Consider the following 14,007-nt stretch of genomic DNA (forward strand, 5'->3'; position numbering starts at 1 on the left):
CTAAAGCTATCTAACTTAACTGGGTCTATTTCAAGAGAGCACAGAGAGGGATGCAAACATTGGTTTGTATATCCAAAATATGAAGACATCACTTTAGAAGCATTTGAGCTGGTTGCATGCTTGATCTAAACCTGAATGCTGCTTCTGTGAACCACAGAAAACCCTGTACTGCTAAGTGCAAGATTTGTCCTTATTGAATCATGGGTTAAAGATGGTTTTAATGGCAATGCATTTCAATCAATACAACAATATACCATGCCTTCATCCCGCTATGTTGGGTTGGCTATATAAATTCTAGCTTTCCATTTTGTTTCTATGCATGGCCTCATTTTTTATAGGTTAGGGCCCATATACTTAATGTACACACACACCACACACACACACACACACACATATATATATATATATATAAGACTATGCATTTTGTAACATTCATGAAGTTAATGTCTTTGGGGGTTCAAGCATTACACCAAGTGTACACCCTGACGTCAGACACATTTAATGCCTTTTTTTTTTTTTTTAATATCAGTTTCTGCATATGCTAAGAGGATAAGCTTTGGTAGTAACAGTAGGTTGCTCTCTGGTGACCAGAAAGGTCATGAGCTTGAGCTGTGGAAATATTCTCTTTGCAAAAAAAAGGGGGTGGGGGTGGGGGTGGGGGAGGTTGAGTTTGAATACTACCATCCTCAAGGAGCCTCTTGCACTGGGAACACCATTTTTAAGTTTCTGCGTATGCTACAAAACATGGTATATGGTGGAACACTGTTTGTGTATTATTATATGCCTTAATGGATTCCTTTATGACATGCAGCCTGTATTTAGCCCTTCTGTCTTAGCTGAGATGATTAGGCCTGATGGCTCATCTCCACAGTTCCAGTATTAGGCAGTGAATCTCTATCTGCTGAATTGGCTCATGAGCTGATGGGTATCCAGGTAAGTACTAAGATGAAGCATACCTATAATTTCATCAGACTTCAAAGTACAGAACTATTGTTGGTTGATTTTCTTTACTGATTTTTTTAGATTTTAATTTATAATAGAATCAACATAATACATCAAGGAAACAATCTTTCTGTAGTTCCTCTATTTTTTTGAGCTGTGGTTATCAATTTTAACGGCAACAATAACAGTCACAAGCCTTAATCTCATAAATGCTGATCAATTTCTCAAAAAATGCAACCATTTTGATATCAGACCATTTAAAATATACGAATCGCACACATCAAATGTTAATTATTTTTCACTCAATAAACAATTTTAATTTCACTTCATATAATGTAGGATAAAAACATAATTAGGAGAAAAAAAAGAACTGGAAAGAGGAAGAACACAGTGAGAAGTTAATTTACATTAAATTACAAACATTTATAAATATATAAACATACAATGCATACACAAGTTTCTTCTACATGACAATATTTTTCTTTTAATAAAAATTAGATTGCAATATTGCAATTACTCGGCAAGAGTTAAATTTGCCTTAAATGGAAGACTTGATTAATGCTCTTGAAATTCTTCGAATCCTTTTACTGATTTGGTACAGATGCTTGCTTTAGCTTGGTGTTCTCCTAGCATCAATTTGCCATATTATATTGGTAGTATCAGAGGGAGTGCATGACACTAACATGTGGCGCCTGATGATGACGGTACTCCTTTCTTCTTTATTACTGCTTTTGATTCGGTACTTCTTTCTTCTTTATTACTGCTTTTGATTGATTCAGTACTCTTTTCTTGTTTATTACTGATTTTGATTGGGTTCAATCTCCTAATATGCATGAAGAAGCATTTGAAATGTCTGATTGTCATATGAAGCCCATAAAAATTGTATTTCGATATATAATAGAAGTTCTAAAGTACTGATCTGTTATATCCACTTTCTAGAACCAACTTTTATTCCTAATATGGAATTACCCATCCAAAATATTCATTACTTGCATTATACTACTAGTGGCTCATATCCTTGGCACCCCAATTTTGCTTTTAAATTTTATTAACCGTTATTTGTCAATCAATGATAGTGCTCAAATAAAAGCATATTGTGTCCGGTTTGTATACTTGTACTCTGCTCTTCATTTTGCCTTCCCTTGGGCTTTTTGTCTTGTACTGTGTACTCCCTTTTTGCATCCGAAGTGTTCAATATCCCTTGTCAATACATGATAGCGCTCCAATAAAAGCATATTGTGCACTGGTTTGTGTTCTTGCTACTGGCTAATTCTTACCTGTATCGAGATATTCAGAATGTATTCCTGGTACTGGTTTTCACAAAGAAATTTAGTTTTTTTTTTTATTTTGAATTTACTTATACCCTCTTAATTTACAAAATTGTTTCCTTTAAGCCTTGGATGCTGTTATATGCCTTTGGATACACTTACACTAACATTTAAAATCTACTTAACTTTTAAATTTATTTATTACAATTCCTTTTTTGTGGCAAATATGGAGATTCTGAACCATATTTTGAGGGGTCACATACTTTTAAAAGAAAAACCTTCAAGCTATTTGTTCAAAACTCATTTATTAACCTTAATTATTAAAGTGACAAGGAGGTATCTTAAATTAACATATACTTCTATTTTTTATTCATGTCAGATATTGAATATAAGTTTTAAGTGTTTTATCTGATAGTTTTTTGTATTATCTTAAATATTTTGATGTTAAACGTTACTTGAAGTCAGTAATATCATGATGTTATGTACCACATATTGTACATGCAAATATACACGTCTTTATAAAGACCATATTTATAGCTGTAAATGTGATTTGCACCATGAAATACAGTGGTACATAATGTACCAATGACAAAAATAACTTACTGTTTGGTACAGGATCTCTGTGCTATTGTATGATTAAATAGAAAAACATGTCATGTGAGATTGTTAATAGAAACACCGTCTTCTCTTGAGTAAGAGGCTTACAGGTCTGATTCTGGTTGTCATTTTTCCTGATCTTTTAAGTTTTTAGAAATTACTATAAAATATCACTCCTCCTGTATGGAAAATACCTGAAGACCCCACCTAATGGATCACTTAATTTCAAACAATAGAAACAATAACAATCACAAACCTTATTTAGAAAAAAAGGGCTCCTTTTTTCCCTGGTTAAACTTGGAAACCAAAAGTAAACTAAAAATAAGTTAGGGCTTGACCCTAGTTCAATGAAATTGCCTTAAATAAGAGGATTATCAAGTTCAAATCTGATAGGTCCCGGTTCATGGGACTTACCAAAGAAGGTCCAAGAGGCAGGGGTGGGGTGGTAAATTGGCTGGCTGGCATAACAACCAGCCATGTGCGTAAGGGATAGAGTGGGGAAATTACACAACCCAGCAAGTGTGCGTAAAAGAATGCGGTTGAGGGGGGAGAGAGAGATATATGTAGAGGGTGAAGATATTGGGAAGGGGGAAGATTTTGGTATTAAGTCTTGAGAGAGTTAAGGACCTCTCGAATGCCCAGTTTTCTTCTTGTAATTGAATTGAGTGGGTGAATTGAATAGAAGTTTCAGTACTTTTTTTTTCTGGTTCCTATCAATTTGGTATCAGAGCATTTCAATCCTAATGGTGAACTTGACTGATCCAGTTGGTGATTTGGAGATGAGGGTGGAAGGCATTCAACTGGGAGATGATGCCATGAGGAGTGCGCTTCAAACGATGCAGAGACACCTAGCGAACCTGCTAGAGCAGTTCGTGAGGATGCGAGCGAGATGGGAAGAACAGGAGCGGGTGAGCAAGAGCAAGAGGAATAATGAGGAGAGACAAGAGGAGCAAGAGAGAGAGAGAAAGGGGGAGTGTGATGAGGAAGACCAACCTGCGGGTTCGCCCTTGTCAAGGGAGGGAACGCCGGTAGCTGGAGGGAGAAGTGGTGAATGGGCGATTGGGTTGATGGTGTTGGAAGGAAAGTGTTGTCATGACCCTATGAGTAAAAGGGTATTATTGTAATAGGGTAGAATAGTTTGTTAGGGATATTCTAGCAATTAGTTAGGTGCACATGGCTGCATGTGCAAGGCTGTTAGGGGACAAATATGCCTATATAAGGCTGATGTAAATGGAGGGGATGTATGCTGAAATTGATTAAAGAAAATCTGATTCTCTTTCTCTCCAATTCTCCCTCTCGTTTCTCTATTACTCTCTCCCTTTCTATTGATTTCTCCCCTCATTTCCCTCTCCTACAATTCTGATTTCATTCCCCAATTTCTCTTCTAACCCATCACGAACCCTAGGTTCGTGACAATTGGTATCAGAGCCGTACCATCCTCGGCTGTGATTCTGTTGCGGCTCCGATTTGAGGGCGAATTCGATTGGGGCTCAGCGGTGTGTTGCTAATCTGGATCGGAAGGTGATTCCGACCAGAGCCAACTATTCCTCGGTTGTAAATTCAATCATTCTTGTAAGTGAGTTGGCCAATTTTTGTCAGCCATAATTTTTATTGCCGATTCATAGCAAAGCCAGCGACCTCTGTTAATCGCAACAAAACTGACGGTCTGGGCAGCTGAATAGAGGTGGGTCGATCGGCGGGCACACCGAAGGCGACGTGAACGGACGGTCGTTCATGAGAGGCGACAGTCTGTCGAAGGTGGCGCGGGCCAACAGGCGCTCGTGATTGTAGCGGGCGAAGAGTGCGGATGTCCTGAGGCGATTTCGAGTCCATCGAAGGTTGACGCAAACAGCCAGGAGGTCGTGACTAGGAAGGGGTGACGCGGTTTGGTTGGGCGACTGGAGGTTGATACGGACGGCCAAGAGATTGCGACTGTTGTAGGAGTTCCGAGCAATCGTGATTGTGCAGTGGGTTTCTAGTGATCCTGGTTTGGGTGAGGAAGTGGGTGTCGCGGCCATTGTCAAATTACAGCTAGTAATTGGGCAGAGCCAGGGGAAGGAAGCTTTGATGCATCACGGGCTGGGCTGTCATTGGCAAGAAGTTTGTGATTGGTAGCAATCGTGACTGGAGCGAACAGACAGTGAAGTGCGTTGCTGGTGCTACGACTAACTTGCCATAAGCTAAAGCGGATTCAAGGCCAGGCGATTGTGAATTGGACGACGTCACAGAGAGGGGTGTCTTGTAGGAGGCTGATTGAATCTTCGGCCATTGAATTGGATTTGGAAAAATCTAGGTAGAATCGCTTAAATTTCGAAGCAACTTGAAGCAGTGTAGGAGACGGGTGATTTTCGAAAAATTGATTCCGATGCCTAGGATGATAGATGGTTGTCATAGCATTGTGGGTTGGAGTTCGAGAGGCGGACATCGTCGGCAACGTAGCCAAGTAAAGTTCGATCTGTTTAGTCTATTGCCAGCTGACATGATTAAATTCCAAGAGAGAGAGCAACCCTTCGTTTAGACGTTTGAATTTGGGAGGCGAAGCAGGGTGGACAGCGCTCCAAATTCTTGGCCTGTGTCTCGTTCTGCTAGTGAAAGTTCTGCCAAGGCAGGCAATGCGTACATGAGGCCATGGGAGACTCAATGGCAGCCAAAGAAGGCTGCATTTTCAGTGGGGTGTCCTACTCATGAAGTTAGGAGAGGCTGTGAGCAAAGGGAAACAAAGGCAGCCAAGGGGAGCAGTGCATACATGGAGCAAATGAGCCCTAAATTGCAGCAAAAGAATGCTTCATTTTCAGCTGGAATGGAGCCTCAATGGCAGGCAAAGAAGGCTGCATTTTCAGTTGGCAGCAACAAGGAACATAAGAAGGGGATCAACCAATTGGACAAAGGAACTAGCAGTGGGTTTGATGAAGAATGCAAGGAATTCGGTCAAATGTTTCGCGAGAAGTTACAAGAATTTGTGATGATACTTATTAAGAAGTATCATTACAACTTTCCAGTGGAATACTTTGATGATTATCACAGAAGTTTTAACAAAGATGAATTCCTTAAAATGGAGCAGCCGAAGGAAAAATTTAGGAGGCAAGAAGCAGATTCACTGCCTACCTCCAATACGGAGTGGAAGAAGTATGTCGGCCTAGGTGGAATGGACAAGAAATGTGACAATAATAACAATGTTGGCAGCAATAGCAGACTTTGCGGGGGTTCGGTACAAGGTGTGTGGGCAAAAGGAGAATTAAAGGAACACACCGATTCCTTTGGAAAAGAAGTTCTCGATGGTGATGTTTTTGGGATTCTGCAACAAGAGTAGTCCAACTTTAAGGAAGAAGGGGAAGAGGAGGAGGAAGAAAAAAGTGAGGAAAAGGGATTGGAGGATGACACTCAATCAATTGACAGCCTCTCAAGCACTCTTACTAGTGCTGAAACACTTGGCCAGGTGTCAATTATTGAGCAATCGTTGGCCGGAAGTGAAGTTGCAGCAGCTCCTAATGTTAATGCTCACAAACAGCCTTAGTATGAGTATTCAAGGAAAGAATACAAACCTCCATTGCTTTGAGGCTGCTGTTGATATTTCTGCAGAAAAACATGACTGTGGGTTGAATGGGGATAGAGTAACAGCAACAATGGCTGAAAATCTGTCTTTCTTACTTGTTTTGGATGGTAATGAAGTTTTCCCTATTGAAATTATGGGCCAATTCATACTTGGAATTGGTCTTGAAAACCTAAGAATGAAGAAGAAGAGACCTAGAAGTAGAAAGAAAGAAAGGAGGATTATCCGCATAGAAAAGGTTGGAATTGGATGAAGAGCAATAGCTACTTGCGGCAAGTTCTTGGGGACAAGAACTCTCTTATGGAGGGGAGAATTGTCATGACCCTATGAATAATAAAAGGGTATTATTGTAATATGGTAGAATAGTTTGTTAGGGATATTCTAGCAATTAGTTAGGTGCACATGGCTACATGTGCAAGGCTGTTAGGGGACAAATATGCCTATATAAGGCTGATGTAAATGGAGGGGATGTATGCTGAAATTGATTAAAGAAAATCTGATTCTCTTTCTCTCCATTTCTCCCTCTCGTTTCTCTATTACTCTCTCCCTTTCTACTGATTTCTCCCCCCATTTCCCCCTCCTACAATTCTGATTTCATTCTCCAATTCCTCTTCTAACTCATCACGAACCCTAGGTTCATGACAAGAGTACCGTGGGAGACGCCTGGAAATACCCATATTCGAGGGAGATGATCCAAATGGCTGGGTCTTTAGGGCTGAGCGCTACTTCGTTGTGAACCAGTTGTTCGATGCGGGGAAGCTGGAGAGCTTTGAAGGAGTGGCTCTTTCGTGGTTCCAATGGGAGCAGCGAAGGCGACGGATGAGGAGTTAGGGGGAGCTTAAGGCGACGGGTGAGGAGTTGGGAGTTGCGGTGAATGGGCTGGTTGATGAGGAGAAGATGGAGGGGATGCAGAAGGAGTCGATGCCATAAGAGGGGAGGATCAAGAACAGGAGAGGAAGAGCAAAGCAAAGAAGGGAGATCATCATTCGGAATTTACCCAGAATTCCGAGGGATCACCTGGAATCGAAATGGGCAAAGAGTTCAAGGGTGGAATTGGTAGCCGGAAGTGCGGGGAAGAAGGCTGGAGATGCCGCTCGTTGAAGGCGAAGAACTTGACGGCTGGATATTCCGAGCTGAATGTTACTTTGTGGTGACTGGGATGACTGATGAGGAAAAGTTAGATGCAACAGCATTGTGTTTGGAGGGTGTTGCATTTTCATGGTTCCAGTGGAAGCAACGAAGACCAAGAATGAGAAGCTGGGAAGAGTTAAAGGGGCTGCTAAGGAATCGCTTAAGATCCACGTAGGAAGGCACGGTGGAGAAGTCGGACGAGCTAGAGGACACAATGAATGAGAGTGAGATGGTGGAATTGTCACAGAATTCCATGGTAGGCCTAACTCCACCACAGACGACGAAGGTAAAATTCTGTGGTGTTGGGGAGTTCACCAGCGAGGCAGAAGGGCAGCTGACGATCAGTCCGTTTAAAATGACAAGGACCGTCGATCCGGAGACATCCAAGGAGAGCATCTTACCGATGAGTGGGGCGCCATCAATGGTCTAGGTTGTCTGGGAAGCTGGTTTGATTCTTAGCCCAATTTCTCAGAGATTTCACATGACCGGTTGATAATGGAGGGCCCCCCATGTATTCTCACCATCATGAGGGGGTGGGAGCCTCGTCCAAGTAGGTCATGATGGTGGAAGGGCTGCCTGTTTCTAGAAGTCAAGGGCTCAATTTGCATTATGTTGTGGAGTCTAATGGTATTGACCCAAAGATTTTAATTAATGATGGGAATTTGGGCGAACTTCATGATGAGGTTGAGAAGTGGCCAGCCATGAAACAATTGACAAAGTCAAGAGGCTGGGAAGTTGTATCAATGACCAAGGATGTAGTCATTGGAATGGGAAATGTTGAAAATCAAAAACCTACTACGAATGAGTGCTATGAAGAAAGAGCACAAAATGAGCCTCCTATCAGTCAAGAATCTAATAACCCTAATGTAGCCTGGAATGTGCCACTGCAAGCATGCATGCACAAAATTCCTCTTGCTGAAACAGAACGAGGCCATCTCTTCTCCAAGGTTAAAAAGAGATGTCATTTGATGGCTGAGGTTGACTAGATTCTCAGCCTAGAAGGGAAACTGATTGTTCACAACAAGGTGGAGATCATCAACGAGGTGGAGGAAAGGATTGGGGGGCTGGCGTACAAGCGATCTCTACCCCCATTGTATGTGTTAAGAGGTGCTCATGCTATGGAAGGGGCTACCCCCATTGGAAGCTACTTGGGAGCCTTACCTTTTGATCCAACAATAATTTCCATTTTTCCACCTTGAGGATAAGGTGAAAGTTTTGGGGGGGAGTAATGATAGGTCCCGGTTCATGGGACTTACCAAAGAAGGTCCAAGAGGCAGGGGTGGGGTGGTAAATTGGCTGGCTGGCATAACAACCAGCCATGTGCGTAAGGGATAGAGTGGGGAAATTGCTGGGTTGTTACACAACCCAGCAAGTGTGTGTAACAGAATGCGGTTGAGGGGGGAGAGAGAGAGATATGTAGAGGGTGAAGATATTGGGAAGGGGGAAGATTTTGGTGTTAAGTCTTGGGAGAGTTAAGAGCATCTCGAATGCCCAGTTTTCTTCTTGTAATTGGATTGAGTTGGTGAATTGAATAGAAGTTTCAGTGCTTTCTTTTCTGGTTCCTATCAATGATAGGTCTTGGTTCATGGGATTTACCAAAGAAGGTCCAAGAGGCAGGGGTGGGGTGGTAAATTGGTTGGCTGGCATAACAGCTAGCCATGTGTGTAAGGGATAGAGTGGGGAAATTGCTGGGTTGTGTAACAACCCAGCAAGTGTGCGTAACAGAATGCGATTGAGGGGGGAGAGAGAGATATATGTAGAGGGTGAAGATATTGAGAAGGGGGAAGATTTTGGTATTAAGTCTTGGGAGAGTTAAGGGCCTCTCGAATGCCTAGTTTTCTTCTTGTAATTGGATTGAGTTGGTGAATTGAATAGAAGTTTCAGTGCTTTCTTTTCTGGTTCCTATCAATTTGGTATCAGAACCAACCCCATGGCTCCCAGTGCAAGCGAGCGATGATGAAGGTGACGTCGACATTGCAGTGTTCGCTCGAGACTAGCAGAGGTTAGTGCACAGCCTGTCGTCGTGAGCGCCGGGCTGCGGAGTGTGGTGATATGTTATAGTCCATTGCAAGGTATGGGACTTGTCCCACATTGAAAGTTCAGGCTTCTGGTGTGGGGTTTATAATCTCTTGGGCACCCTCTCCTTAACAGCTAGTTTTTGAGGGTGAGTTCTACCCGAGAGTTGTAACAAAATCCCTAAGAAGGCTAGAGGAAGGGTAGACAAGCTGCAAGTTACTAGTAGTGAGAAGGTTCAACCTTGATGCTCAATGATTAGTTGAGAATGTAACCCGTGATTCTTCTTTTTTGTTTTGACCCATTAATATTACTAAGAAATGCAACTGGAAATTTCTTGAATTTTTCAATAATATTTAGGTACATGAAGCTTATTCCTTTTTTTCTTTTGTCTTTCTGTAAGAGGGAGGGAAGGGTGGTTCTGGATGCCTCCCGAGGCCATGACTAGCAATTGGGTCTCAAATTAAGAACCTGGGAAGCTTTATTTGTTTCAGTTTTATTTCAAAGTCAATTAAGTGCTTGAGTTGTACTTTAACTAGTGCCTCTCAGCCTGGACTGCCAACAGCTGTAATAATTTCTTTGTGGTTTCAGTTGTCTCTACTACATGTTCTGTGCACTTGTATTCTTTTTAGTATGAAACCAGATATTCTTTTCTTGACAGTTTCTCACTTTCTCTTATTAACGTACATCCCAATTGGTTTTTCTCATCAGGGTTGAACTTTCAACATAGCTAATATTATGTTTAGATATTGCAGATAGACTTGTTGAAACATGGTATACCCGATCCATCTTCTCCTGCACTTTCCCTTTCACAGTCCTCTAGCCTGGGTTCTGAAAAAGAAAGCAAAGATAAGATTCAGGAGCCTGGAGAAGAGTACATGGCAACTCCAGTTTTTGTACATACAAAGTGAGTTACCTTACACAAAGTTAACACTATCAGTTTTCAGTGGGTCTGGATAGACTCAAGAACTGATTAAAACCAACGTGATTGGGTCAGTTTGGTTTGGGTTTTTTTCCAACATGATTCAGTGGTTCTGTTGTTGGATCCATGGATGCAATCCAACCTGACTTACATATATCTTAATATTTCAGTGTGCCCCACTGTTCCAATCTGTCACAGTCCTATGGTTTTGCAACCCAGAGCTGGGTTGGACAGGGGTTTCTTGTCCTTTTCTTTTCATTCTTTTGTTATCCATTAATAAAGGGTAGAACTGAAGGCGACCTGCTAAGTTTCATTGCATCACTGTTTGTAGACTGCGAGACCAAGATCTGGCCCCTCATAACTTCATGCAACTAAAGAAGGCGCTTACACAATATTTCAGCACCTCTTCTTTCATGGCAAGTAAACACCAAATTCCTGGCACTCTTAATAACACGAGCAACGATCCAGACTCGAATTTGCTGAATTTATTTCTTCTTCCATTTAAAAGTAGAGATGACTCCCTGAGCCCACAGCATGAGAGTTATTCGTCTATGTTATGGAAATTACGTGATCAGGTAAATCTCTTTTTATGTATTTGTGTGTCTATGTGTTCCTTTAGTAGCTTGACTTGATTCCCAAATTCTTAAGCAATGTATCATTGTTTTTTCATGTCAAAATGGGACAAGTTATTCAATTACCGTTGCAGAAACTTTTAGAATAATGGTTCATTGATCACTAGTTGAAAACGAAGCAAGAATAAAGATTGGAATTCCTTTATATTCTCAGGTTTTATCCATGAGTGCCCCATTATATTCTCAGGTTTTATCCATGAGTGGCCCATCTTTCGCGCGGACAGTGTCTGAACGCGGCTGGCTGAAGAACTCTGCCAAGATATGGGAACTGATTAAAAACTCTTCCATTATTGCAGAGTATAGCAGAACACTACAAAGTTCAGGCATGTTTAGACGATAGATTTGAACTTAAACCTCCTGTTTGGTAAACTTTTCACCCTTTATTCATGCAAATGGAACAAATAGTCTTTTATCTGGTTTGGACTTCGGATTCTGACAAGCTAGTAGCCTGGCTATTGTTCGCCTAAAATTTGTATGTTTTAAGTACTTTTAGTTATTTGTGTAATCTATCTCGGGCAACATCCCCATAACTTAAATTAGGTTTTCTGTTAGAATCAAATTTCGGCTGATTCAAGCTATGGTTTCTTGTCATTTCAACAGCAATGCCCCTCCTTGCTCACAGCAAAAACTGCCCCTTTCCTATTTTTGTTAGCCAGAAATCTTGTTTTTAATTTCTTTTCTTCAACTTTGGTCATTGTCACAACTTTCTTTAGGAAGACATTAAGGGAAGGATTGAGGTGAGCTTTCCATTTCATCCCTTTGGTGAACTTGGACTTTGAGTCCATGCTGTGTGCTTATTAAATAGTTATTTTTAAATTTAAAACAAAAATAAAAAAATTGCAAGCCAAAATGGGCCGGCCCATGTGGGCTTTGCCCTTCGTGCTGAATTTGCTCAATATTTTGATCGGGCCTACGCGTGCCGTATGCAGGCTGCAAGTGGGCCAGCCAGGCACGGCCGGGCATTGCTGGGCAGCCCCTTGATCCCGAAGTAACACCATCAGCTCTCCCAACTTTTGAATTTATGGACCATGTAGTGAACATTACTTAGAGTTTAGGGTTTAGGATCACATGGTGTTTTAGGTTCAGCATCTTCACCGGCAACTCCTTGTAAAGTTGGCTTGGGAGTAAACTTTTCTTCGAAGCCGGGAGAGCCACGCACCCAAAGTTTACATATGGCCAAATATATATTTTTATCCTTGTATTTTTATGTTTTTTTTGTGTGATGATTCAATTTTTTTTTTTTGTTTCAATTATATATCTGAATTTGCATTTTTAAGTAAATTTAACCTTTGTATTTTGACTTCTTCTTTTTTTTTGGTGCCAAGTTGAATTTTTTATTATTTTAATTACGCATTTGAACCTATATCTTCGAGTCAATTTAACCCTTGTATTTTGACGTGAATAGACTGTGACATGTATTTTATCATCTCATTTTATCTTTTTTATTTTTACACATGAAAGTATAAATGTTAAATTAATTAAAAAATACAAGTTTAGATATGTAATTGAAATAACAAAAAGTTTAAGTTATCACATGAAAAAAAAGTCAAAGTACAAGAGTTAAATTAAGTCAAAAATTAGATTAAAGGATTTAATTGAAACAATGAAGAATTTGGACGACCATAAAAAAAATAGCTATTAGCACAAAAAAATTAAATATTTTCATATTTTTGTAATTTTATTCAAAAGTTTTAATTTTGACAATAAGGTCTCGATTTGATCAATTGGTTGTAATTTCATCTACGACCTGAATCCGATTCGAGAGGCGTCCAAGATCCGCTAACATGGTATGTCACTTGGTATTTTAAAATATTTTGAGTAGACTTCACATGCACATGAAAAAAAAAAGATAATATTAAATATATGTTATATATATGTGTGTGTGAGTAATAGATATATTTATAAAGGAAAACAGGCAGAGGATGATAACAGTGACATGTTACGATGTTGGGCTAGTGGCAACAGTCGATTTAAAAGTTGGAGATGGTGATGGAGACTAATCTGGAAGAAGATCGAATCTGAAAGCTTGATGGCCGATCCTTGACATCAATGGGGCTAGGTTAAGCGATCAACGACGAGGGTGAGGCAACTGGCAAGAGCAGAGAGTCGTCAGTCACTTTCTGTGAAGTGACCTTGAGTGGGAGGAAGCTCAAATCAGTGGTAAATTCAGCTTCCAAATTGTTCATCATTGCTGTGAGTAGGAGGAAGCCTAAATCGATCATCGCCTATAGCTTCCAAATCGATCGTCGCCATTCGCTATCGTTGCCATCATCGCCCTTCTTCATCATTGTCACCGTCATCCGCCCGCCTGCTTCCTTCTTTATGTGCATATATATATATTTATTATTATTTTATTTTTTATTTTTTTACATTTGTGTATGTGGAGTCCATTCAAAATGTTTTAAAACGCTAGGTGACATGCCACGTCAAAAGGTCGTGGACGCCTCTCAAATTGAATTTAATTTGTGAATAAAATTACAATTAATTGATCAAATCGGAACTTTATTGTCAAAATTGAAACTTTTGGATAAAATAAAAAAAAAATGCAAAAATGCTTGATTTTTTAAGACAAAAATATGAATTTGGCTGGGTAAATATACAATCTTTAATGCCCACACACTTGGGGAAGCAAAATTTAATGAGGTAAACTAATCCTAAATGCAGAAAATGAAGCTTTAGGGAAGATATTATTGTATCACAAATGTAAAATGGATTTTATTTTGCATTTATCAGAATCTAAAGTTAAAGAAGCAAAAACATCATCCTCTAGATACCATTTTGGTCGTGTCTTGAAATGGAAAAGACCTAAAATAACATTATTGTTCACACACCCCACTTCTACAATTCAATTTTGATGTTGAAGGGCTCAGTAGAGTGGAGAGTGGAAACCTTTATATAGCAACCTGAACTCATACTAAAAGAGAAGCTATTGTCATGGAATTGGAGTGCATG

The 14,007-nt window shown here is 40.2% G+C and overlaps 1 protein-coding gene across 7 annotated transcripts in view; it reads left to right on the forward strand.

The window, feature by feature from the left end:
• The window catches only part of LOC127805914 (uncharacterized), a 37,536-nt gene extending 25,942 nt beyond the window's left edge, over positions 1 to 11,594 (forward strand). The window contains exons 5-8 of one of the 7 annotated variants that reach the window (XM_052342769.1): positions 1,557 to 1,646; positions 10,248 to 10,408; positions 10,755 to 10,998; positions 11,210 to 11,594. In XM_052342769.1, the coding sequence (XP_052198729.1) occupies positions 1,557 to 1,646; positions 10,248 to 10,408; positions 10,755 to 10,998; positions 11,210 to 11,395 (681 nt within the window). In that variant the 3' untranslated portion in view covers positions 11,396 to 11,594. The remainder of the gene's footprint in view (positions 1 to 1,556; positions 1,647 to 10,247; positions 10,409 to 10,754; positions 10,999 to 11,209) is intronic. The other 6 variants (XM_052342799.1, XM_052342760.1, XM_052342803.1 and 3 more) reach the window with 6 other exon arrangements.
• Positions 11,595 to 14,007: the final 2,413 nt, after the last annotated feature.

Source organism: Diospyros lotus, chromosome 1, assembly GCF_014633365.1.
Source record: "Diospyros lotus cultivar Yz01 chromosome 1, ASM1463336v1, whole genome shotgun sequence".
NCBI lineage: Eukaryota > Viridiplantae > Streptophyta > Magnoliopsida > Ericales > Ebenaceae > Diospyros > Diospyros lotus.